This window comes from Myxine glutinosa, chromosome 8 (genome assembly GCF_964187855.1).
Source record: "Myxine glutinosa chromosome 8, kmMyxGlut1.1, whole genome shotgun sequence".
NCBI classification, from domain to species: Eukaryota; Metazoa; Chordata; class Myxini; order Myxiniformes; family Myxinidae; genus Myxine; species Myxine glutinosa.
Window position 1 is genome coordinate 163,962,974 of NC_136268.1, and position 26,610 is coordinate 163,989,583.

At 48.9% G+C, this 26,610-nt stretch overlaps 1 protein-coding gene across 1 annotated transcript in view; it reads left to right on the top strand.

Moving 5' to 3' along the window:
• The window catches only part of LOC137433231 (glutamate receptor ionotropic, delta-1), an 889,585-nt gene that overhangs the window by 777,483 nt on the left and 85,492 nt on the right, over positions 1-26,610 (top strand). Inside the window, exon 14 of the mRNA XM_078784012.1 lies at positions 8,686-8,852. Coding sequence (XP_078640138.1) covers positions 8,686-8,852 — 167 coding nt within the window. The remainder of the gene's footprint in view (positions 1-8,685; positions 8,853-26,610) is intronic.

The following is a 26,610-nucleotide window of genomic DNA, read 5'->3' on the forward strand; positions in this document are numbered from 1 at the left end:
AGCCTGTGATGGATGCTGTGAAGAGGAACAGGTTGAGATGGTTTGGTCATGAGTTGAGGAAGGATGAAAATGACTGGTTGAGAAGAGTGATGGGAATGAATGTAGAAGGAAGTAGAGGACGGGGAAGACCGAGAAAGACTTGGCTAAAGATGGTGGAAGAAGAAATGCGGGCAAGGGGGTTAACCAGGAGAGATGCAGAAAATAGGGCAAAATGGAGAAGGTTGTCATGGGGACCGCAAGGCTAACCCCTGCTCTAGCAGGGGAAATGGTCTTAAAATGCCTGTTGTATTTACATTTTGTAGTCCATTGTATAATTTAAATAAACATAAATGCAAATTTCGCATGTGGAAAAAGTAAGTACACCCCTGGCTCTAATAGGTGGTATTGCCCCCTTTGGCAGAAACAACCTCAAGTAGGCGTTTCTTATAATTGTCTACCAGTCTCTGACATCGACTGAGAGAAATTTTTGCCCACTCCTCCATGCAGAATTCTTTCAGCTGTGCGATGTTTGAGGGGTTTCTTGCATGCACAGCACGTTTCAAATCCCCCCACAACATCACAATGGGATTTTGTATCCGGGCTATGACTTGGCCATTCCAGATCCCTCCATTTCTTTCTTTTCAGCTATTCCTTGGTGGATTTACTGGTATGTTTAGTGTCATTGTCATGTTGCAAGGAGCACCCTCGGTTGAGCTTCAACTTTCTGACAGATGGCCTCAAATTATCCTCAAGCACCCTCTGGTACAATGAAGAATTCATAGTGGATTCTATGATGGTGAGCTGCCCAGGCCCTGATGCAGCAAAGCTGCCCCAAACCATAATATTTCCACCACCATGCTTTACAGTTAGTATCAGGTTCTTGTGGTCAAATGCTGTCTTTGGTTTTCACCAAACATGTCTTCTGGTACTGTGGCCAAATAGCTCTACCTTTGACTCATCTGTCCAGAGCACATTGTTCCAGAAGTGCTGGTCTTTGCCTCGGTGTTCATTTGCAAACTTTAGTCTTGCCTGATGTTCTTTCTGGACAGCAAAGGTTTCCTCCTGGCACACCTCCCATGTAGATCAAATTTGTGCAGCCTCTTTCTAATGGTAGACTCGTGCACTTTGACATCAACAGTGGCAAGAGCTACCTGTAGGTTCCGTGCTGACATTCTGGGGTTCTTAGAGACTTCTTTCAGCATCTTGCGGTCTGCTCTCGGGCTGAACTTGCTGGGGCGGCCTCGCCTGAACAAGTTGGCAGTTGTTTGGAATCTTCTCCACTTGGAGATGATCTTCCGGACAGTCAAATGATTGATTTCAAATTGTTTGGAGATCTTTTTAAATCCCTTCCCAGACTCGTAGGCATCTATAACCTTCTTTCTGAAGGCCTCAGAGAGCTCTTTTGATCTAAGCATGGTCACACCGCACACTTCAACAACAAAGAGCAAGCCAAACTAAATGTCTGAGGTTTAAATAAGACAGGTTCCTCCAAGATCCTCTCTGACGATGTTCTAATCATTTGCACCTGAGCTGGTGCACCTGATTCTAATCTTAGGTATTTAAAAACAACACAACAACAACAGGCATTTTGAGGCCATTTTCCCTGCAAGAACGGGGGTTAGCCTTGCGGTCCCCAAGACAATGTTCTCCATTTTGCCCTATTTTCTGCATCTCCCCTTGTTAATCCCCTTGCCCACATTTCTTCTTCGACCATCTTTAGCCAAGTCTTTCTCGGTCTTCCCCATCCTCTACTTCCTTCTACATTCATTCCCATCACTCTTTTCAACCAGTCACTTTCATCCTTCCTCAACACATGACCAAACCATCTCAACCTGTTTCTCTTCACAGCATCCATCACAGGCTCTATTCCCATCATATTTCGCAATCCATCATTTGTCTTCCTCTCTCTCAACGATACTCCACACATCCACCGAACCATTCGCATTTCCACCCTTTCCAGCCTTCGTTGCTGCTCTACGTTCATTACCCATGTCTCAATCCCATAAATCATAACACTTCTCACACATGCAGCATACACCTTTCCCTTCAGCTTCAACGACACTCCCCTCCTCATCAGCACGCCACTCAGTTCCCGAAACTTCTTCCATGCACATCTCACTCGAGCAACCGTTGCCGAGTGTGATCCACCTTCTCCATTCAGCATGTCTCCAAGGTAACGAAATGTTTTCACACCTTCCATCTTCACGCCATCTCCAAGATCCAACTCAACATTTCCTCCATCTGCAGCTCCCTCTGTGCACACCTTACACTTGAATGTAGCTGCCACACTGGTTAATGACCCTCTCAAACCACTACATTTTTGATGAACCCACTCAGCGCACATTGTACTTTGAATGGAGTTCACTCCGACACCCTTCCTGCACACAGCACAGGGCCACTTCCCAGTCCTTTCCACCTCACCACATGCTTTACCACTTGCCATCACCTTCGTTTTTCCAATATTCACCTTCAGTCAACACTTCCGTTTCCGGTCTTGCTGGCGAGGGTTCGTTTATTCTCAGCTCTCCATGCTATCCATCGAAATCGAAGTTAAGTAATTGTTCCCATTTGTATTTTCGTTATAACTATTTATTTTATGGTGTATATATTGTCTCCCGACGAAGATTTTCGGTGCAAATCTTTCATACCTGTATTGAAAATCGTGTTAATTCGGGTCGTGTTTTGAGGCCTTGTAGTTGTACAGTGAACACTGTACAACCTTGAGGCTTTGTTTTTCTCTCAGCGGTCCGTGTTTTTGTGATCCAATAACTTTCGTTCTCTGTTTTCCCAATCTTTTCACCCCATAGCCCTCTTCCTTGTGTAAATCACAACTCAAAAAAATCCCAAAAAAAAAACATTTCCTTCTCTGTTCTCATTCGTTTATTCATTCTTATTCGTTCGTTCGTTCGTTCTTCGACCACGTGTTTCTCCCCCATTTCCCCAGATAGATTGTCAAATTTCAACTCGTTATTTTATCGTCCATGCGTTATTGTTTTGATTATAGTTACTTTTGGTTTGAATTTCCTGTAACTTGTAATTATTTAATCGTGTTCTGCTCCTCGTGTGCGGCCTTGTAGTTGTACCCCCGTCGGTGTTTGTTATCTTAATCGTGTTTTGCTTGGCTCTTAGTTTTTTTTCCCTTCTACCCCGAACATAATACTCTGTCTAACGTTCTAAATCCCCACCTCCCCCCCCCCCCACCCCCAAAAACCAAACAAACAAACAAAAAACCAAAAACATTTATTTTCCTTTCTCCACGTGTACTGTTGACTCATCCTGTATTTTCTGTCCAGGTGTGCTGTTCGCCCCGCCCCCATTAACTCCTTGCCATCCACCGTTTGCCCTTCACGTGACTCGTGGTGGTCCCTCTCGGCTCTCCCCCCGTTGGTATTTTTGTGCACATAAGATTGTTCACGGTTCTGTTTAAATATTATTAAATATGTATAACCTTTCCCCTTCAGTGTTTTACTCAGTGGTATTTTACAACACGCTGTTTTTCTTCCTATTTAAAAGGCTTTTCTCAATTTCCTCTCCAACTCATTCCACCTCAAAAAAAAGAAATTCAATATCATATACGTCTCCCTCACTACATGGTCTAAATTCACATTCATTCCATCCCTCCTCCATCATTCTGAACCGGATTGCTAACTTGAAAATCACAACAAACCCAATTTGTTTTCAATGTTCGTCTTTCATTAATCATCCACTTTCTAAACTCCCCCCTTGCCCCGCCACTCTTAAACTCCCCCCCTACCCCTCCACTCCTGAACTCCCCCCTTGCCCTTCCACTCCCGAACTCCCCCCTTGCCCTTCCCCTCCTAAACTCCCCCCTCACTCCTCCCCTTCAAAACTCCCCCCCAACCCCTCCCATTCAAATCTACCCCCATACCATTCCTCTCCAATTCTCCCTCCTCCCCCCTCCTCCTCAAAGCTGCCTCCTCCCCACTTCGTCTCCCTTCTATCTCATACCTCCACCCCCCCCCAACCTTCTTCTTTCCTCTGCCCCCCTCAAACAACCCCTCACTGTGCCTCATCCCTTCACCTTCAAACCTTTCATCCTCCTCATCCTTCCCTTTCTTGGAACTCTTCTGCAATCGCTGACACACTAACAACTGCTCTCCCTACCTCCCCCTCTCATCCTTCATCTTACCCTACTCCTCCCCTCCCCTGTCCTGTACCCGATGCTCCCCCTCTCTCTTCATTAACGGTATGGACCTCAAACATCCGGGGCCTTCGCTCAAACCTGACTGATCTCTCCATACAGGTTGCTTCTGACAATCCAGACTTGATCTGCTTAACAGAGACTTTCCTCCTTCAAGATGTCTCTGATTCCTTAATATCTCTTCCTGGTTACTCCCTCCTCCGGTATGATAGACCTGAGCCTCGGCCTGGTGGTGGGGTGGCTATCTTTATCAAAAACTCTCTTCCTCACTCTCCTTGCACTGCCCTCTCTCCTCCTCACCCCCAGGAGTACCTCTGGCTACGGCTTCCTCTCCGCTCCCACCTTTTGTTCATATATGTTCTGTACCGTCCCCCAAACAGTGATGACGCCATCTACATTTCACTGTCTGACAACATGGACCAACTTCTATCCACTCATCCCAACTCTCTCTTCCTCATATGTGGTGACTTCAATTGTCATCATGCCACCTGGTTGGGTGTGGGTTCCTCTCTCACCAGTCATGGCACCTCAGCAAAGGACTTCTGTGACTCACTGGGATTGACACAATCTGTCAATTTCCCGACCCGGATCTCAGCCAATGGAGTATCTTCTCTTCTAGACTTGGTTATGACTAACTTCCCTGCTAATGTCTGCTGCTCTTCTTCTGCTCCAATCGGTTCTTCTGATCATGTGCTTGTCAAAGTGGACATCTCTCTGGCCATTCTCAGAGAGCCTCCTCAGCGTCGTCGAGTCTGGCATTTCACTCAGGCCGACTGGGACGGTCTTCAAGCAGCCATCAATCGTCTGGATTGGTCTCCCATCTCCACTGCCTCTGACATCAATTCTTCCTGGGAATTCTTCCAAAGCAAACTGATCTCTCTCATGCACAGATTTATCCCATCTCGCCTTCAGTTGTCTTACCCTTCCTCCCGTCCATGGTACACTGAATCTTGTGGTGAGGCAGTTGCCCTGAAACAACTTGCCTTTGCCTCTTGGAAGGCTAATCCAACTGAAGGAAATCTCAGTTCCTTCCACCAAGCTCGGAACAAGTGTGTGTCTACCCTCAGGAGTGCCAGGAAGCACTATCTCTCCTCACTCAAGAATGAACTCTCAAACCTGTCTCCTTCCTCCAAATCCTGGTGGCGTCTGGTCAAATCCGTTTCTGGTGTTTGTTCCCCCTCCATCCCCTCCCTTACCTCAAATGGCCACACAGTTGACATCGCACGTGACAAAGCCGAATGCCTCAACTCTGTGTTTGCCTCAAAATCCTTAGTCCCAAACCCATCTCTCTCTGTTCCCACCTTTCCCAGTCGAACCAAACTGCTCCTGGACTCTGTGACCTTCTCTCCTGACAAGGTGGAGGAGTTTTTGTCAAACCTCGACTCTGATTCTGCAACTGGACCAGATGGCATCAGCCCACGGGTCCTAAAATCCTGCTCTGCCGCTCTATCTCACCCTCTCTCTGTTCTTTTCACCCTATCTTTTGCTCAAGGTCATCTGCCAGCATCCTGGAAATCAGCAAACATTACCGCTTTACACAAAAAAGGTGCAAAAACAGATCCTTGCAACTACAGACCAATCAGCCTGCTCCCAATTATCAGCAAAGTCATGGAATCCATCATTGCTTCGGATATGAAATCTTTCCTCTTCTCCAATGGCTTGATCTCTGATCATCAATTTGGTTTCAGACCAGGTCACTCTACTCTGGACATGCTGCTTTTGCTGTCTCAACAATGGATGGAGGTCCTCAATGCCAAACAGGAAATCAGAGCTGTCTCCCTTGACATATCACGTGCCTTCGATACGGTCTGGCACCCAGCTCTGCTCACCAAACTCTCCTCCTATGGTATCCATGGAAATCTCCATGCATGGCTTGCGGACTTCCTCTCTGGTCGTAGTCAACGTGTGGCCCTGAATGGATTTCTCTCATCTCCCCTTCCCGTTCAGGCTGGAGTTCCCCAAGGCAGTGTGCTGGGCCCTGTGCTTTTTCTGGTCTTTATCAATGATCTCTCCGACTCTCTGGAAAATCCTCTGTATCTCTTTGCTGATGACTCCACTCTCTGCCGCTCCAACTCATCTTCCCTCAGATCGGCAGTCTGCAGCCTCCTCACTCTCTGAAGACCTGGACAAAATCACAGTCTGGTCAAACATGTAGAACATGTCTTTCAATCCTGACAAATCTCACACTCTTACTATGTCTCTCCGAAAAGATCGACTGGACAACCCTCCCATCTACTTTCTCAACAATCCTCTCCAAGAAGTTCTGTCGCTCAAGCTTTTGGGTCTCACCATCTGCCATGATCTTTCTTGGGAAAACCACATTTCCAAGCTGGCCTCCAAAGCCAGTCGCCGACTGGGCATCCTCCGTCGTGCGAAGTCCTTCCTAGGCACACCTGAGCTCCTCACCACATACAAGGCTTTCATCCGCAGCTCAATGGAATACTGTTCTCCCCTATGGGCTGGTGCTCCTGCCTCACACCTGGCTCGGCTTCACGCTGTTGAATCCAAAGCTTTCAGAATCATTGGAATCTCCCGCGATGAAGCTATCTCTGAGGGCCTTTCACTCACTCACCGCAGGCAGGTAGGTGGTCTTTCTGTCTTCTACCGACTCCTCTCCGGCCTTGCTCCCCCAGCTCTCTCTGTGCTCTGTCCCCCAAATATTCCTACAGGTCGCACAAGATCTGCCAGCCACCCTCTGATGGTTAAACTGCCGAAATCTCGGCTCTCTGCTCACCTTCACTCTTTCATTCCTCTTTTCTCCCGCCTCTGGAACAAACTCCCACACTCACTTCAATCACACTCCTCCCTCCAGGTCTTCAAAACAGCTGTTCACCACCATCTCTTATCTTCCCCCATCCAAAACCTTGATCTTTTCTACCCCCACTAATTCACCCCAGATCCACCTTGTTTGAAATTCCAACTTCTTTCCTGGAAGTCTTGGCAGTGTCCATATGTTTTATACCTCTCCCACCCCCCCCCCCCCCTTCCCATGCCTTCCCCCCAAAGCCCTCTCCCTCCCACAGTTCTCTCGATGTCTCCATGTCTCTCGGTCCCTGCTCTCAAATGTTGTGTTTGTGTCCTTCCCCCTCTCTCCCCATCTTGTCTACCGCTCCCGATGTTATTTGTTTTGTGTGTCTGTTTTTCTTTCTGTGTGATTAATGTTCGCTCTTTCACGAGCCTCGATCTTGTATCCAAAAAAAAAAAAAAAAAAAAAAATAAAAAAAAAATAAAGACCTTTTGTCTCCATACATTCCTTCCACTTGTTCATCTTCTCCTTCAGTCCATCCATACTTTCTGCAATCAATACCAGATCATCTGCATACAACAACTCCCACGGTAGACCCTCCTTTACGTTCTGAGCCAGCACCTCCATCACAGCTACAAATAGTAGTGGACTTAGTACCGACCCTTGATGCACTCCCACATTCACCTCAAACTCACCACTGTTCCCGTCCTTCGTCCTTACAGCTGTGCGCGCTCTTTTGTACATTGCCATCACTACTCTGATCAACCATTCCTCCACTCCTAACTTCCTCAATGCCCATGTCACTACTTCACGTGGAACCCTATCGAATGCTTTCTCCAGATCAACCAACCCAAGAAACAACTTCTTCCTCTTATCCATATACTTCTCCTGCAACTGCCTCACAATAAAAAGCGCGTCTGTCGTTCCTCTTCCTGGCATAATTTTAGGTATTTGAAGTAGTGATAAATGTAGGGGTGTACTTACTTTTTCCACATGCGAAATTTGCATTTATGTTTATTTAAATTATACAATGGACTACAAAATGTAAATGTTTCATGATATTTGTTATATTATATCACCTTTATCTATCAGTATCGTTGAAATGAAGATCAAATAGCTGTTTGTTGAAATATGTTGAAAATGTCAAAACTTTACATGGGGTGTACTTACTTTTTCACGTGACTGTAATTGTTCATGTTGTGATTTCAAATGTATGAGCACTGTGCGCAGAAGTGCAGCTCTGTTTGTGTGTCTTCAGTTGAGTTGAACAAGTGCACAAAGTGTCAAAGTTTAACTCCACTTTGTGAGCCAAATGGATAGAGTTCACTCTTCCACATCAAACTGAATGGCAGACACAGAAGATCGGAAAACATTGGGTAAAGGTAGATTGATGTATGGGCCAGTTATACATGGCTAGATACACGTTAAAGTGAACTATCGTTAAAAGTCAAGTATCACAAGTTAGCGAAAATTCAACGCAACTGTGAGTTCATCATAACTTCCCATAATTGTTGAGTGTGGTATCTAAATGTGACAAAACAATTGAAGAGAGACTTTGGGTCAATTAAAAACTGTGCAAGCAGGGGGTGCAGCATCATGAAGCCAACCTTTCTTGGAAATGGATGTAAAAGTGGCTTTCCTATAGTGTTTCCTTTTATTAAAGTAGTAATGGAAAGCTTGATACAAATGCATTCACAATTGCAAAGTTGCAACATTTAACTATGAAAGTGAAAATAATGAAATCGGAAATTGACCATTTTGTGGATTTTGTGATGACATGTGGAACTGTCTTTGGCAGGTGTCTGCAGGAGGTTATGCATTTCTTTGGGATACGGCAGTGCTGGAATACATGACTCTGAATGCTCAACGTTGCACCTTCATCACCTTTCCGAGCACAGTTTATAGTAAAGGATATGGCCTGGCCTTGCAGCATGGTAGTCCCTATCGTGAACTCTTTTCTCAACGGTGAGCACAAACATCAGCAACTAAAATGTCAAATAAACGTTATAATGCTGTGAAATTTACCGGAATATCTGAAAAGCGTCATCTTTTTATTTGCAATATTGCTGTGGTTATACAGTACCTGTGTACAGGTGCCTTTACAAGACCCAAATGTGTGCGCTTTATATTTTGGACTTTATGTTTGTTTGTTGTGACTTGAACATCTACATGACATTATTGTATATAATATTAGTATTGTATACAGCCCCGTTGTACCAGCATGGTCTCCTCTTTGAGCTTTCTCGCATCGGCTCGAATCCCGGCGTGGTTTTCGAATCGATGTTTTCTGGTGGAAAATAATAATTGTTGGTCACATATTGCTCTTCCATTCATTTCTCCTTTCTTCTTCATGTTAAATATCATTACCATCATTTTCATTTTCACACGTTATGTTTACTACGCATCCGAACTACTCGTTTGTTCCTCTTTTCTCTTGTCTGTTGAACCAAGTTCCACATCCTCTTCATTCTCATTCTTCCGTCCAGGTTTTCAAGACAGCTGTTCACCACCATCTCAGATCGTCCCCAATCCAAAACCATGATCTTTTCTACCTCGTTAACTGCCTCCCATCCCCATCGCCACCCTATGGCCACCTCTTTCCAAACCTTCCATTTTTCCTCCATGAGAGTTTTCTTCTGTATCCATCTGGTCCACCCAGTGTGTCCTCCATCACCCCTCATTCTTTCCCACATCCCTTCTTTGTCCGTTTCCCTCAATTTTGTCCCTCATTCCTGTTGTTAGCGTTTCCTCCTCTTTCTACTGTTTATTTTGATTTGTTCCATCCTGACCTGTTCTGTGTTCTGTATCTTCCATGACCCTTGACTTTGTATGAAAAAAAAACCGAGGAAAACATTGACATGTGCACGGCAACCACAATAACCACAACCACGATTTGCCACAAATTGGTCCAGTGAATAGCTAAACTAAAAGGCTGAATTTCCCTGGCACATACCCACAAATGGTGGGTAATGTACCCATTTTGAACTAGTGTATATCTAAACGTGTGATTATTCAAACAAGAGAGTGATTTAATTATTTTATTTCCCTCTAGAATTTCCAATAAACCAAATCGGTCAATGTGGGAAACATGGAAGGATCAGACATGTACTGTGGTTTCGTAAATATATAATTTATTCACACAAAACAATAGGTATGGATGTAATCCCACACAAAATATGGCAAGGATTATAAAACAAGATCGGTTGAGAAATTGTAATTCCTCTATCCCACAAGCTTTCAACCATCACTCACCACAGAGGGAGCCAGGAAAGTCAGATTTCTGGACTGATCGGGTCCCCAAAAGGCTGGCAGTCGATGGAGCAAGATTGGCATAGGGCAGATGATAGGATGAACAGCTCCAGGATTCAACAGAGATGGAGATGCTGGCTGGGGAGGAGGGGTGCAGAGAGGAGAAAGATGTCTGATGTTAGAGGCCCCAGCACCCAGGACATTGCCGGTCAGCACCCAGGACATTGCCGGCTCAGAACCCAGGACCTTGCCCGCTCAGCACCCAGGACCTTGCCCGCTCAGCACCCAGGACCTTGCCCACTCAGCACCCAGGACCTTGCCCACTCAGCACCCAGGACCTTGCCCGCTCAGCACCCAGGACCTTGCCCGCTCAGCACCCAGGACCTTACCGGCTCAGCACCCAGGACCTTACCGGCTCAGCACCCAGGACCTTGCCCGCTCAGCACCCAGGACCTTACCGGCTCAGCACCCAGGACCTTGCCCGCTCAGCACCCAGGACCTTGCCCGCTCAGCACCCAGGACCTTACTGGCTCAGCACCCAGGACCTTACCGGCTCAGCACCCAGGACCTTGCCCGCTCAGCACCCAGGACCTTACCGGCTCAGCACCCAGGACCTTACCGGCTCAGCACCCAGGACCTTACCGGCTCAGCACCCAGGACCTTGCCCGCTCAGCACCCAGGACCTTTCCGGCTCAGCATCCAGGACCTTGCCTGCTCAGCACCCAGGACCTTGCCCGCTCAGCACCCAGGACCTTGCCCGCTCAGCACCCAGGACCTTACCGGCTCAGCACCCAGGACCTTACCGGCTCAGCACCCAGGACCTTACCGGCTCAGCACCCAGGACCTTACCGGCTCAGCACCCAGGACCTTGCCCGCTCAGCACCCAGGACCTTTCCGGCTCAGCATCCAGGACCTTGTCTGCTCAGCACCCAGGACCTTGCCCGCTCAGCACCCAGGACCTTGCCCGCTCAGCACCCAGGACCTTTCCGGCTCAGCACCCAGGACCTTGCCGGCTCAGCTCCCTGGACCTTTCCGTCTCAGCACCCAGGACCTTTCCGGCTGAGCACCCAGGACCTTGCCCGCTCAGCACCCAGGACCTTACCGGCTCAGCACCCAGGACCTTGCCCGCTCAACACCCAGGACCTAGCCGGCTCAGCTCCCTGGACCTTTCAGGCTCAGCACCCAGAACCTTTCCGGATCAGCATTCAGCGCTCTGTTGTCATCCACATTTTTTTCCTGAAGGCGAACTGTAAGTCTTGCTGTGCCTCGTCAGTTAACGATTTCCAGCGACATTTAGTCGTTGGCCTCGCGGGCAGTCATGGTCCTGCATAAGAAGCAGTTTCCCCCTTTTTCTCCAACCTCAAAGAAGCACCAAAATGTCAAGCCTTGGTCTACATGGATGTTTGCATCCAATATCTTTCGCACTTACCTGACCTCACCTGGTTCCAAACATGGGGGAAACACAAAAACACAACTCCTTACCTTTTCTAACCACTATATTTGATAGTGTTGTCACCCCTAGCAACACAGCATTTGACATATTGTCCATAACCACATACAACAACAACACAGCAACATGCATTTTAAGGCCATTTTCCCTGCAAGAGCAGGGGTTAGCCTTGCGGTCCCCATGACAATCTTCTCCATTTTGCCCTATTTTCTGCATCTTTCCTTGTTAACCCCCTTGCCCGCATTTCTTCTTCCACCATCTTTAGCCAAGTCTTTCTCGGTCTTCCCCATCCTCTACTTCCTTCTACATTCATTTCCATCACTCTTCTCAACCAGTCACTTTCATCCTTCCTCAACACATGACCAAACCATCTCAACCTGTTCCTCTTCACAGCATCAATCACAGGCTCTATTCCCATCATCTTTCGCAATTCATCATTTGTTCTTCCTCTCTCTCAACGACACTCCGCACATCCACCGAACCATTCGCATTTCCACCCTTTCCAGCCTTCGTTGCTGCTCTACATTCATGAGCCATGTCTCACTCCCAAAAATCATAACACTTCTCACACATGCAGCATACACCTTTCCCTTCAGCTTCAACGACACTCCCCTCCTCATCAGCACGCCACTCAGTTCCCGAAACCTCTTCCATGCACATCTCACTCGAGCAACCGTTGCCGAGTCTGATCCACCTTCTCCATTCAGCATGTCTCCGAGGTAGCAAAATGTTTTCACACCTTCCAGCTTCACGCCGTCTCCAAGATCCAACTCAACATTTCCTCCATCTGCAGCTCCCTCTGTGCACACCTTACATTTGAATGTAGCTGCCAGACTGGTTAATAACCCTCTCAGACCACTACATTTTTGATGAACCCACTCAGCGCACATTCTACATTGAATGGTGCCGACACCCTTCCTGCACACAGCACATGGCCACTTCCCAGTTCTTTCCACCTCACCACATGCTTTACCACTTGCCATCACCTTTGTCTTTCCTATATTCACCTTCAGACCTTTTGTCTTCATACATTCCTTCCACTTGTTCATCTTTTCCTTCAGTCCATCCATACTTTCCGCAATCAACACCAGATCATCTGCATACAACAACTCCCACGGTAAATCCTCCTTTACGGTCTGAGCCAGCACCTCCATCACAGCTGCAAATAGTAGTGGACTTAGTACCGACCCCTGATGCAATCACACCTTCACCTCAAACTCACCACTGTTCCCGTCCTTCGTCCTTACAGCTGTGCGCGCTCTTTTGTACATTGCCATCACAACTCTGATCAACCATTCCTCCACTTCTAACTTCCTCAATGCCCATGTCAATACTTTGCGTGGAACCCGATCGAATGCTTTCTCCAGATCAACAAACCCAAGAAACAACTTCTTCCTCTTCTCCATGTACTTCTCCTGCAACTGCCTCACAATGAAAAGCGCGTCTGTCGTTCCGCTTCCTGGCATGAATCCAAACTGCATTTCGTCGATCTTCACTTTCTTCCTTATCCTCCTCTCCAACACCCTTTCCAATACCTTCATTCCATGCTCCAATAACTTTATCGCTCGGTACGAGCCACACTCCAGAGGGTCACCTTTCCCCTTGTATAGAGGGACGAGGGTACTCAGTTCCCAATCCACTGGAATGCGGCCTTCTTTCACCACCAGATTACAGATCTCTGTCATTCTCTTCACACCCCAACTTCCTGCTGCCTTCAACATATCTCCCACAACTCCCGTCGGCCCTCCCGCTTTTCTACCCTTCATTGCTTTTATCGCTTCCTCAACTTCCTTCTCAGTTACCTTCTCTGCCGGTCCTAGAACTGGGTTACTCTCTATGTTGCCATCCCATTCATTCTCTGTATTCAACAGCATTTCCATATATCTTTTCCATCTTCCTTTAATTCCATCTGGGTCGACAACGATTTGTCCCACTTGATCTCTCAAGCAACTCACCCCCATCACATCACACCTCTCTTTTGCTATCTGCTTTGCAATCCTGAATACTGCTTTCTGACCCTCTTCCGAATCCAAGCGTTCTCCGAACATTTTCCTACATGCCTCCTGCGCCTTTGCTACCTCTTTCTTTGCAGCCTTCCTGGCTGCCTTATAACTTTCATGCTCTGCTGTTTCTGCTCCCGTACCCTTCGCCTTCTGCCACTCCTTGAACTTCTTCCTCTTCTCGTCAATCCTCTTTCCAACTTCATCATCCCACCACCATGTTTCCGAGTGCCTCGGTGGTCCTTTTGTCCATCCACATACCTCACCAACGGCTCCCAACAGACTAGCTTTCATTGACATCCAACCACTTTCAAGCTCAACCACATCATCCTCGACCCTACTCAGCCTCTCTTTTAATGCCTCCCTTACTGTCACCTCTTTCAACCTCCACACCTTCATTCTCGGTTGGTACTTCACCCGCCGAGCTCTCCTCGCACCTTTCACCCTTATGTCGCAGACAACCAAGTGGTGCTGTGAAACAGCCTCCTTCCCCGGGATCACCTTTGTGTCCCGGAGGTGCTCCCGATCTCACCTACGCACCATTAGGTAGTCAAAGGTTGTCGTGGACCCACCTGACATGTATGTAACAAGCTTATTATCCTCTTTCTGGAACAGTATTACAAATCAACAAATCAGCTCCATCAGCAAACTCCAAAATCCTTTCACCTTCTCCATTTCTCACACCATATCCGTAACCCCCATGAACTCCCTCAAAACCGTCCATACTCCTTCCCACATGTCCATTTAGGTCTCCCCCCACCACAACAACTTCCTCATCTTTCACGTTTTCCATCAGCTTCTCTATAGCACACCAGAACTTGTCCTTCTCTTCATCGCTCCGAACAACCTGCGGAGCATATCCCGAGATGACGTTCACCAAGAGCTTTCCAATCATCATTTTCACCATCATCAACCTATCACTCACTCTCGTCACACTCACCACACTGTCTACAAACTCCTCAGAAAACAGGACACCAACACCATTCACGCCCTCCGGGCACCCTTGCCACACAAACTTGTATTTCCGTCCCTGCCTACCCTTCACCATTCTCACACCACTTCCCTTTCATCTCGTCTCTTGCACACAACATATGTCCACTCTTCTTCTGATCAATACTTCCACCACTTCTCCTGATCTCCCTGTCATTGTCCCTACATTCCATGTCCCAAACCTCAGAAACCGATCTCCACTTTTTTTTTTTGTATACAGAGTCGAGGCTCATGAAAGAGCTAACATTTATCAAACAAACAAATCAAACAATCAAGTAAACAAAGTATATAAAAAGGGGAGCGGTCGACAAGATGGGGAGAGAAGGGGAGGAAGCACACAAAGACAACATTTGAGGGCAGGGACATCGGGAGATGTGTGGGAGGGAGAGGGCCTGGGGGGGGGGGGGGGGCAGGATAGGTATAAAACGCAAGGACACCATGGACTTCCAGGAAAGAAGACAAAAGTCACCTCAAAAAAGTGGAATTGGGGTGAAATTAGCGGGGGTAGAAAAGATCAAGGTTTTGGATGGGGGAAGATAAGAGATGGTGGTGAACAGCCGTTTTAAAGACCTGGAGGGTGGAGTGGGATTGAAGAGAGTGAGGGAGTTTGTTCCAGAGGCGGGAGAAAAGAGGAATGAAGGAGTGAAGGTGAGCAGAGAGTCTTGATTTTGGCAGTTTAACCATAAGAGGGTTGCAGGCAGATCTTGTGCGACCTGCAGGAATATTTGGGGGACAGAGCCCAGAGAGAGCTGGGGGAGCAAAACAAAAGAACAGCTTTATACTTCGGGCTGTACCCTGCCCATATGTAGTTGTAATTGTCATGGTTCTCTTTTTGAGGCAATGTTTTTATGGCCGGATGCCCTTCCTGACGCCAACCTTCTTAGTCGCCTCTTACGACACGCAGGGATATGGTGTACCTCTTCTAACCAAGGTACTTACTTTTTCCACATGCAAAATTTGCATTTACGTTTATTTAAAGTATACAATGACCTACAAAATGTAAATGTTTCATGATATTTGTTATACTATATCACCTTTATCTATCAATATTGTTGAAATGAAGATCAAATCGCTGTATGTTGAAATATGTTGAAAAAGTCAAAACTTTACATGGGGTGTACTTACTTTTTCACGTGACTGTATGCTTGATACATACACAAAAATCCTTAAATCTTACGTGAACACAGAGTAGGTTGGGCCTTAAATCAGTAAATTCCCCTACCCATAGATATAACAGTCATTGTTTTTGGTGGAAATAAATGTTTAGTGGACAAGATGTCACAAAAAGCTGGTTTGACCTTTCAAAGCTCGGGACGTCCTTTTACCTAACCTCTTTATCTTTGCGATGTTAATGCTGCTGATCATGCAGTCAATTGTCCAACACATTTAAATCGAGTAATAATGTAAAAGGTTTATTGTTTGCATCATGTGTTGGCTCTTAACAGAGCTATTTATATTCTTAATACTTTAAAAGTAACTCCAAAGCCAAATAAAAAGCACAGCAAACAGCACCACACAACACGGCACGGCACAGCACCACCCCACACAACATGGCACAGCACAACACAGCACACAGCACAACACGGCACCACACAACACAACACAGCATGGCACAACACAACACAGCACAACACGGCACACAACACATAAAACACAGCACCACATAGCACACAGCACAACACCACACACAGCACCACACAGCACCGCACAACACAGCACCACATAACACGGCACAACACAACACATCACAGCACCACACAACACGGCACAGCACATGACACAGCACCACACAACACGGCACAGCACCCCACAACACAACACATCACCACACGGCACAGCACAACACAGCACAGCACAACACTGCACACAACACAGCACAGCACACAGCACAACACAGCACACAGCACCGCACAACACAGCGCACAGCACAGGCCAGGCTAGGCCAGGCCAGGGCAGGCCAAGCCAGGCCAAGCCAGGCCTCACCGTTTCTGGCAGCATGCTCCACCCATCAACAGGAGGAAGTAACTGGAAGAACGAATGAGATGCAGAGTTTATAAGAACTGCACACCCCCCATTGGCTGTTTGTGGTGGGATGCTGATTGGTTGTCCATTGTGTGTTGCTGAATGGCTGGTGTGGTTTTGCTCCTCGTGGTCTATTGTCCTTGATGTGTTTATACTTATTTACGTTGGTAAATGTTGTAATAAGATGAATCCAAGTCTCAACTTAGGAGATGACAGGCTTTAATGAACAGCACAGCATGCAATGTCACTCGGCCTCGTATTCTCCATCCGGCCTCCCGAGCCCCGCTCGTTTTTTCCTGCTCCGCTCACATTCTCCGCCCCTTTCTCCAGGCCGCGCCCTCAGCTCATATATTGATATGACATCCCCCTTTCTCCAAAAAAAAAACAAATTAAAAAAGTTCATACAGAGCATCAAATGGGCTGGAAACATAAGGAGACAGAGAAAACAAACAAAATCACAGAATTTGGCTGAAATGCAATGCAGTTCAGAATGGCTATCCACCCGCATATTTATATTAGCTAGACCACTAGGAATCAAATGTCCAGCCTGACAGGCCGTCTGACCGTGCGACCAGATCGAGTTTGGGATGCTGGTGGTATGGTTGGCACTTGGGTATGTGGGGATGATGGTGGCTCCTCGTCAGCACCCAGTTGTCCCTTGGCAGTGGCACGGTCAACATCGGTATCCCCGAGGGCATTCTGGAACATCTCGGGCTGCGGCCGCTTTGGCTGGGTCTGTGGAGCGGGTCGGATGTGGTGGCGATGCCGCCTCAGGATGTTTCCTGTTTCCGTGACGACTTTGTACGATCTGGGCTCCGAGCGGGTGGTGGACACAATTGCTGGTTCCCAAGTGTGGGACCACCCAACCCAGGGTTGCGTCACGATTCGGTGCTCCGTTTGGCACCTTGGTAGGCAGGTTGGATTTCATTTTCCTCTGATTCAGTAGCTCAGCAGGTGATGTGAGGTGGCTGTCAATGGGCGTGGTCCTCAAAATGAGGAGGGCCATGTGTGGGTCAGCACCAGAGAGCTTTGTTTTGTGTAGTGTCTTCTTTATGGTTTGCACTTGGCGTTCTATGAAGCCGTTTGATTGCGGGTAGTGTGGCCTTGAAGTATGTAGGTTGAAGCTCCAGTCCTTAGCAAATTTTGTAAAAGCGCGGCTGCTAAAATGGCCTCCATTGTCACTCATGAGATTCTCTGGAATGCCCTGCTCTGAAAATACCAGCCACAGAATACCATTTACGTCATTACTCGTTGCTCCTGTTGGAATTTTTCGAACAATGGGGAACCTGGAGTACACATCAGCGAGCAGGAGGTAGTCATGTCCATCTAGGATTTTAGGTGGAATTAGTCTGCAGCCAGTGTTTACCATGGCCTATTCGGGATCTCGTGTGGGATCATTGGTTCCTCGGACTGCCAACGCTGATGGGTCTGGCAGATGTGGCAGGAGCCGATCCAGTTTTCAACGTCCTCGTTCACCTTGGGCCAGAACACGCAATTGCGTGCCCTGAGCTTGGTTTTGAGGATACCGAGGTGGCCCTCATGTAGCTTCCTGAGGATTTAATGTTGTAAACTGGCAGAGATAAGGAGCCGGCCCCCCTTCCACATGACACCATCTTCAACACTCATCTCATCGTGATAATTCCAGTACGACCTCAGTTCACTGGGAAGATCCAGGCGCCTTTCCGCCCATTGGGTCATGATGACTCTCCTGAGCGTGGTTAGGAGGGCATCCGCGTCTGTGGCTTGCTGCACTTGTTGCGTCTTCTGATGGCTGAATTGGATGTGCTCCACTTTCACATCAAGCTGGATAGTTCATGCTTGCGTTGGTACCAGCAAGCGAGACAGTCCATCGGCTAGGAGCTGTAATGAATGATGGAAAAGCCTTTTGGTCAATATCGGGCTTTGTTAAACTTGAATCAAGCAGGATCTAAAAAACGAATACAAATCCAACAAGAGTATATTAAAGCTAACAGATTATGTATATTAAGCGAGGTAATACAATCAAGCCACGTCACAGAGTACTATCTAAATCTTACCAGCATGAACCATTGTCTGACTTCAGCTCACAGCAGGCCAGTCTTACACGAACATCCACGCGGCTAGAACTTAAATAGCCTCAAGTCCCTAGCGGTCGATACCTTCAATTGATGTTCTTTTTCACAATCACCACAATCTTCCCCGCTGGAAAATGTAGCTCCTACGAGCAGCAAATCAGTCAATCTAAATACTAATATTCGATAAATGTCAAACACATTTTCCCGCCAAGGCCTCAGACGATCTCTGACGAGATACACCAGCCAATTTGGAGGTACATCGATCAGGCAAGACATTCTCACGTCGTGCGAGTTCGAGTCCCGGCTTCATCAGGAGCGGTCGTCTTCTGACGTCTTGCTGGGGTCGGTTGTGAGGAGGGGAACTGTGGATGGAGAGCTGTGGTTTCCGTGCAGACATCGTGAGGACAAGCACGGATGGGAAGAGCGAGCTGCACGCCAAGGCCGTTCGCTTCACGCGGAAGGCCTACTTCGCGCCAAGGAGTGTGTTTCATGCCAAAGATGCCAGGGCCTCGGACGATCTTTGATGATTCCTGTCGAGATACACCAGCCGATTTAAGACGAAGTGCCCACTAAATCACACCTCTTTGTTTTTCAGTTGGATTTCCCTTTATCTGTATTTGGGTATGTTTGGGAGTGCTCCATTTGGGAATATAGTTTATTGATCGTTTTTTTTCGTGCACCAAGCATTTTCATTTTCATTTCATCAAGCATCACGCATTTTCTTTCGTGCATCATCACCTTCGAAAGTGTTGCGTTTACATTCTGTACGCCTGGCCATCTTAGCTACTTTACGTGCAGTGTAAACGAACCTTTTCTTTATCAATGGTGATCTCAAGCTTGTGGAGGAGCTTGTATGTGTAATGTATTTGGGAGGACGACTCGGCCATCCTTGTGCTTTTAGTTTTACATGAATTGACTTGGACCGGTGTGTACCCTGGTTAGAATATGTACACCATATCCCTGCGTGCCGTAAGAGGCGACTAAGAGGGTTGGCGTCAGGAAGGGCATCCGGCCATTAAAACATTGCCTCAAAAAGAGAACCATGACAATTACAACAACATATGGGCAGGGTACAGCCCGAAGTGGAGATCGGTTTCTGAGGTTTGGGACATGGAATGTAGGGACAATGACAGGGAGATCAGGAGAAGTGGTGGAAGTATTGGTCAGAAGAAGAGTGGACATATGTTGTGTGCAAGAGATGAGATGGAAGGGAAGTGGTGTGAGAATGGTGAAGGGTAGGCAGGGACAGAAATACAAGTTTGTGTGGCAAGGGTGCCCGGAGGGTGTGAATGGTGTTGGTGTCCTGTTTTCTGAGGAGTTTGTAGACAGTGTGGTGAGTGTGACCAGAGTGAGTGATAGGTTGATGATGGTGAAAATGATGATTGGAAAGCTCTTGGTGAACATCATCTCGGGATATGCTCCGCAGGTTGGTCGGAGCGATGAAGAGAAGGACAAGTTCTGGTGTGCGATAGAGAAGCTGATGGAAAACGTGAAAGATGAGGAAGTTGTTGTGGTAGGAGGAGACCTAAATGGACATGTGGGAAGGAGTATGGATGGTTTTGAAGGAGTTCATGGGGGTTACGTATATGGTGTGAGAAATGGAGAAGGTGAAAGGATTTTGGAGTTTGCTGATGGAGCTGATTTGTTTATTTGTAATACTCAGTTCCAGAAAGGGGATAATAAGCTTGTTACATACACGTCAGGTGGGTCGACGACAACCGTTGACTACCTGATGGTGCGTAGGCGAGATAGGGGGCACCTCCGGGATACAAAGATGATCCCGGGGGGGGGGGGGGGAGGGCTGTTTCACAGCACCACTTGGTTGTCTGCGACATAAGGGTGAAAGGTGCGAGGAGAGCTCGGCGGGTGAAGTACCAACCGAGAATGAAGGTGTGGAGGTTGAAAGAGGTGACAGTAAGGGAGGCATTAAAAGAGAGGCTGAGTCGGGTCGAGGATGATGTGGTTGAGCTTGAAAGTGGTTGGATATCAATGAAAGATAGTCTGTTGGGAGCCGTTGGTGAGGTATGTGGATGGACAAAAGGACCACCGAGGCACTCGGAAACATGGTGGTGGGATGATGAAGTTGGAAAGAGGATTGACGAGAAGAGGAAGAAGTTCAAGGAGTGGCAGAGGGCGAAGGGTACGGGAGCAGAAAAAGCAGAGCATGAAAGTTGTAAGGCAGCCAAGAAGGCTGCAAAGAAAGAGGTAGCAAAGGCGCAGGAGACATGTAGGAAAATGTTCGGAGAACACTTGGATTCGGAAGAGGGTCAGAGAGCGGTATTCAGGATTGCAAAGCAGATAGCGAAAGAGAGGTGTGATGTGATGGGGGTGAGTTGCTTGAAGGATGAAGTGGGACAAATCATTGTGGACCCAGATGGAATTAAAGGAAGATGGAAAAGATATATGGAAATGCTATTGAATACAGAGAATGAATGGGACGGCAACATAGAGAGTAACCCAGTTTTAGGACCGGCAGAGAAGATAACTGAGAAGGAAGTTGAGGAAGCGATAAAAGCAATGAAGAGTAGAAAAGCGGGAGGGCCGACGGGAGTTGTGGGAGATATGTTGAAGGCAGCAGGAAGTTGGGGTGTGAAGAGAATGACAGAGATCTGTAATCTGGTGGTGAAAGAAGGCCGCATTCCAGTGGATTGGGAACTGAGTACCCTTGTCCCTCTATACAAGGGGAAAGGTGACCCTCTGGAGTGTGGCTCGTACCGAGCGATAAAGTTATTGGAGCATGGAATGAAGGTATTGGAAAGGGTGTTGGAGAGGAGGATAAGGAAGAAGGTGAAGATCGACGAAATGCAGTTTGGATTTATGCCAGGAAGAGGAATGACAGACGTGCTCTTTATTGTGAGGCAGTTGCGGGAGAAGTACATGGAGAAGAGGAAGAAGTTGTTTCTTGGGTTTGTTGATCTGGAGAAAGCATTCGATAGGGTTCCACGCAAAGTATTGACATGGGCATTGAGGAAGTTAGAAGTGGAGGAATGGTTGATCAGAGTTGTGATGGCAATGTACAAAAGAGCGCGCACAGCTGTAAGGACGAAGGACGGGAACAGTGGTGAGTTTGAGGTGAAGGTGGGAGTGCATCAGGGGTCGGTACTAAGTCCACTACTATTTGTAGCTGTGATGGAGGGTGCTGGCTCAGACCGTAAAGGAGGGTTTACCGTGGGAGTTGTTGTATGCAGATGATCTGGTGTTGATTGCGGGAAGTATGGATGGACTGAAGGAAAAGATGAACAAGTGGAAGGAAAGTATGGAGACAAAAGGTCTGAAGGTGAATATAGGAAAGACGAAGGTGATGGCAAGTGGTAACGCATGTGGTGAGGTGGAAAGAACTGGGAAGTGGCCATGTGCTGTGTGCAGGAAGGGTGTCGGAGTGAACTCCATTCAATGTACAATTTTGCGCTGAGTGGGAAAAATGTAGTGGTCTGAGAGGGTCATTAACCAGTGTGGCAGCTACATTCAAATGTAAGGTGTGCACAGAGGGAGCTGCAGATGGAGGAAATGCAGCGATCCCCTTCACCTCCCCCAGCCCCACCCGCCCAGCCTCCCCCCCCCCCCCACCCCCCACTGATCTCTCGTCTCTACGCTCCTGGGTGTGATGTACGTCTGATGAAGAGGAGAATAACACATGTTCTGGTTTCCAGTGTTTCACAATCCTTTGGTGGATTACTGATGATCTTGTGGGCAGGATAACCTTTGAATGTAAGGGTAGTCGTGATGTGGTCTTGTTCTCGATGCAGGTTATACTTGTCGCTGGTTAGTGTAAGCACCACGAATAGGAGGAGTACTGCTCACGGACTGCATCGTTGGAGGATGATGAAGAGAGCGGTAGTTGAGGTAGCGGTCTGTGTGGGTTGGTTTCCTGTACACCTTGTGATAGGACCTGCCATTAGGAGACTTGGTAATGAGACGTCAACAAAATAAATTGACGGTTGTTGCTCGACTTCCATGATTAATTTAATGTTGCTGATTGTTAAACTGCTAAACAAAAGTATTGAGATCTCTTGTCTTGCTGCCATATAAAGGGGTTATCTTATCTGTTGCCATATAAAGAGGTTATCTTATCTGTTACCATATAAAGAGGTTATCTTATCTGTTGTCATGTAAAGGTTATCTTATCTGTTGCCATATAAAGAGGTTATCTTATCTGTTGCCATATAAAGAGGTTATCTTATCTGTTGTCGTATAAAGAGGTTATCTTACATGTTGCCATATAAAGAGTTATCTTATCTGTTGCCATACAAAGAGGTTATCTTATCTGTTGCCATATAAAGAGGTTATCTTATCTGTTACCATATAAAGAGGTTATCTTATCTGTTGTCATGTAAAGAGGTTATCTTATCTGTTGCCATATAAAGAGGTTATCTTATCTGTTGCCATATAAAGAGGTTATCTTATCTGTTGCCATATAAAGAGGTTATCTTATCTGTTGCCAAATAAAGAGGTTCTCTTATCTGTTGCCATATAAAGAGGTTATCTTATCTGTTGCCATATAAAGAGGTTATCCTATCTGTTGCCATATAAAGAGATGATCTTATCGGTTGCCATATAAAGAGGTTATCTTATCTGTTGCCATATAAAGAGGTTATCTTATCTGTTGTCATTTAAAGAGGTTATCTTATCTGTTGCCATATATAGAGGTTATCTTATCTGTTGCCATATAAAGAGGTTATCTTATCTGTTGCCGTATAAAGAGGTTATCTTATCTGTTACCATATAAAAAGGTTATCTTATCTGTTGCCATGTAAAGAGGTTATCTTATATGTTGCCATATAAAGAGGTTATAAAGAGGTTATCTTATATCTTTATATGTTGCCATATAAAGAGGTTATCTTATCTGTTGCCATATAAAGAGGTTATCTTATCTGTTGCTATATAAAGAGGTTATCTTATCTGTTGCCATATAAAGAGGTTATCTTATCTGTTGCCATATAAAGAGATGATCTTATCTGTTGCCATATAAAGAGGTTATCTTATCTGTTGCCATATAAAGAGGTTATCTTATCTGTTGTCATTTAAAGAGGTTATCTTATCTGTTGCCATATAAAGAGGTTATCTTATCTGTTGCCATATAATGAGATGATCGTATCTGTTGCCATATAAAGAGGTTATCTTATCTGTTGCCATATAAAGAGGTTATCTTATCTGTTGTCATTTAAAGAGGTTATCTTATCTGTTGCCATATAAAGAGGTTATTGAAGCGCGGTGCTACGCGCGCTTACTTGTACAACAAGAAGGAAGCGGACAACGCGGTAAGTTTAAGTGTCTTTATTAAAAGAGCTCACTGTAGCACTGGAGCGCTCCGGGCTGCGCGCCCGGTGTATATCCCGCGGCCACGCCTACCCCTCGGGCATGGCCGCCACCCACTTGGTGCGTGGAATGATGCCCTCACGCCAGTGAGCTTTTGTGTCCGCCACTCGCGCCCCCCCCCCCCCCCCCCCAGAATTCCCGCGCACCTGGAGGGCCAGTTTGCGGGGCAAACGGATGACCCGGCTGAAGCGCCCTCTGGCGACCGGCGGCGTCCGGGGTGCAGGGATGCCAGCTGGGATGCCTCTGGCTGCACCCGGGATGGGTGCAGGACCGGGGGGCGGCGTGCCGGCGGTACTGGGCGGTGCCGGGGGTCCTCCCGCAGGGGGGCGGCCCCGACGCGGGGGCCGAGCCACCGGCGGTGGGTGGTCCACGTGGAGGTGGGCCGGCTTGAGGTGATCCACCAAGACGCGGTCGGGAGTACCGCCGATGTCCAAGGTGAAGTGCTTCGCCCCGGTCTCCAGCACGCGGAAAGGCCCGTCATACGGGGGCCGCAGTGGTGTCCGGTGGGCGTCGTGCCGGACGAAGACGTACTCCGCGGTGCGAAGCTCCGGGGCGACGTGCGTAGGCGGGTGCCCGTGGTGCGCCGTCGGCACCGGGGCGAACCTCCGGGCTGTCTCCTGCAGCGCGGAGCGCTCCTGCGCCGCGGACCATGGTGCCGTGGGGTCGGGGAGGAGCTCGCCCGGAACCCGCAGCAGTTGTCCGAAGACCAACTCCGCCACGGATGCGCGCAGGTCATCCTTGGGCGCCGTCCGGAAGCCCAGCAGGACCCAGGGGAGCCTGTCGACCCAGCCGCCGTCGCGGAGGGTGGCCCGGAGCGCGGCCTTCAATGAGCGGTGGAACCGCTCGCACAGGCCGTTGGCCTGGGGGTGTTGGCCGTGGTTCGGTGCAGCTGGACCCCGAGCCCCCGCGCGACCGCCCCCCAGAGCTCCGAGGTGAACTGGGGGCCGCGGTCGGACGAGATGTCTGAGGGGGCGCCGATCCGGGCGACCCAGGTGGCGATGAACGCCTGTGCGACGTCCGCCGCCGTCGTCGCCGCAAAAGGCACGGCCTCCGGCCACCGGGTTGTGCAGTCCACCATTGTCAGGACATGGGTGAAACCCCGCGAGGGGGGCAGAGGTCCCACCAGGTCCACGTGTACGTGGTCGAACCTTCGTTCCGGCACCGTGAACGGGGCCAATGGGGCCTGGGTTTGCCGGTGCACCTTCGCGCGCTGGCACGCGAGGCACGTCCTGGTCCAGCCGCGGACGGCCTTCCGGAGGCCATGCCAGACAAACTTGTCGGCGACCAACCTCTGGGAGACCTTCGTGCCCAGGTGGGACAGGCCGTGGATGGCGTCAAAAACCTGGCGCTGCCAGCCCGCGGGCACGATGGGGCGAGGCCGCCCGAGGGAGACGTCGCACAAGAGGGCCGCGCCGTCGAACGGCACCTCGGTGATGCGGAGGCTCATGACGGCAGTCCGCAAGGCCTGGACGTCGGGGTCGGCGGCCTGGTCCGCCGCCATCCGGGCATAGTCGATGCCAAGGTGGACTGCGTGGGTGACGGACCGGGAAAGGCAATCCGCCACCGGGTTGTCCTTCCCCGCGACGTGCCGGATGTCCATTGTATATTCGGACACGGCCGAGAGGTGACGCTGCTGCCGGGCCGACCACGGCTCGGCGACCTTGCCCATCGCGAAGACCAGTGGCTTGTGGTCGACGAAGGCCGTGAACGCACGGCCCTCGAGCAGATGGCGGAAGTGCCTGACTGCCAGGTGAAGCCCGAGCAACTCGCTGTCGAAGGTACTATAGCGGCGTTCGGGCGGGCGAAGCTGCCGGCTGAAGAACGCCAGCGGTTGCCAAGCACCACGCACCTATTGCTCGTGCACCGCGCCCACCGCGTAGTCCGAGGCGTCGGTGGTGAGGGCGATCGGTGCATCGGGCGCCGGGTGCGCGAGCATGGTGGCGTTGGCCAAGGCGAGCTTCGCGCCGACGAACGCCGCGTCCATCTGCTCGGTCCAGGTAACGTCACCTTTGCCCGGCTTCCCCCGGAGGGCCTCGTGCAAGGGGCGCAGGAGCTGGGCGATGCGGGGCAGGAACCGATGGTAAAAGTTCACCATGCACAGGAACTCCTGGAGCCCCTTGATCGTGCGGGGGCACAGAAACCCCTTCACCGCCTCCACCTTGGCCGGTAGGGGGACGGCCCCGTGCTTGGTGACGCGGTGCCCCAAAAAGTCGATGTCGGCGACACCGAACCGGCACTTGGTGGGGTTCACGATGAGGCCATGCTGGCCCAGACGTTCAAAGAGCGTGCGGAGATGGTGAAGGTGCTCTTCCTTCGCGGGACTCGCTGGCAACGAGGATGTCGTCCAGGTAGACGTAGACAAAATCCAAGTTGCGCAAGACGCTGTCCATTAGTTGCTGGAACGCGTGAGCCGCATTTTTCAAACCGAAGGGCATCCGAAGAAATTCGAAAAGCCCGAATGGCGTGATGACCGCCATCTTCGGGATGTCCTCCGGCCTGACGGGGACCTGATGGTAGCCGCGTATGAGGTCCACCTTCGAAAAGAAGGACATGCCCGCCAACCGGGCGGAGAAGTCCTGGATGTGGGGGACGGGGTAGCGGTCGGGGGTGGTGGCGTCGTTGAGGCACCGGTAGTCCCCGCA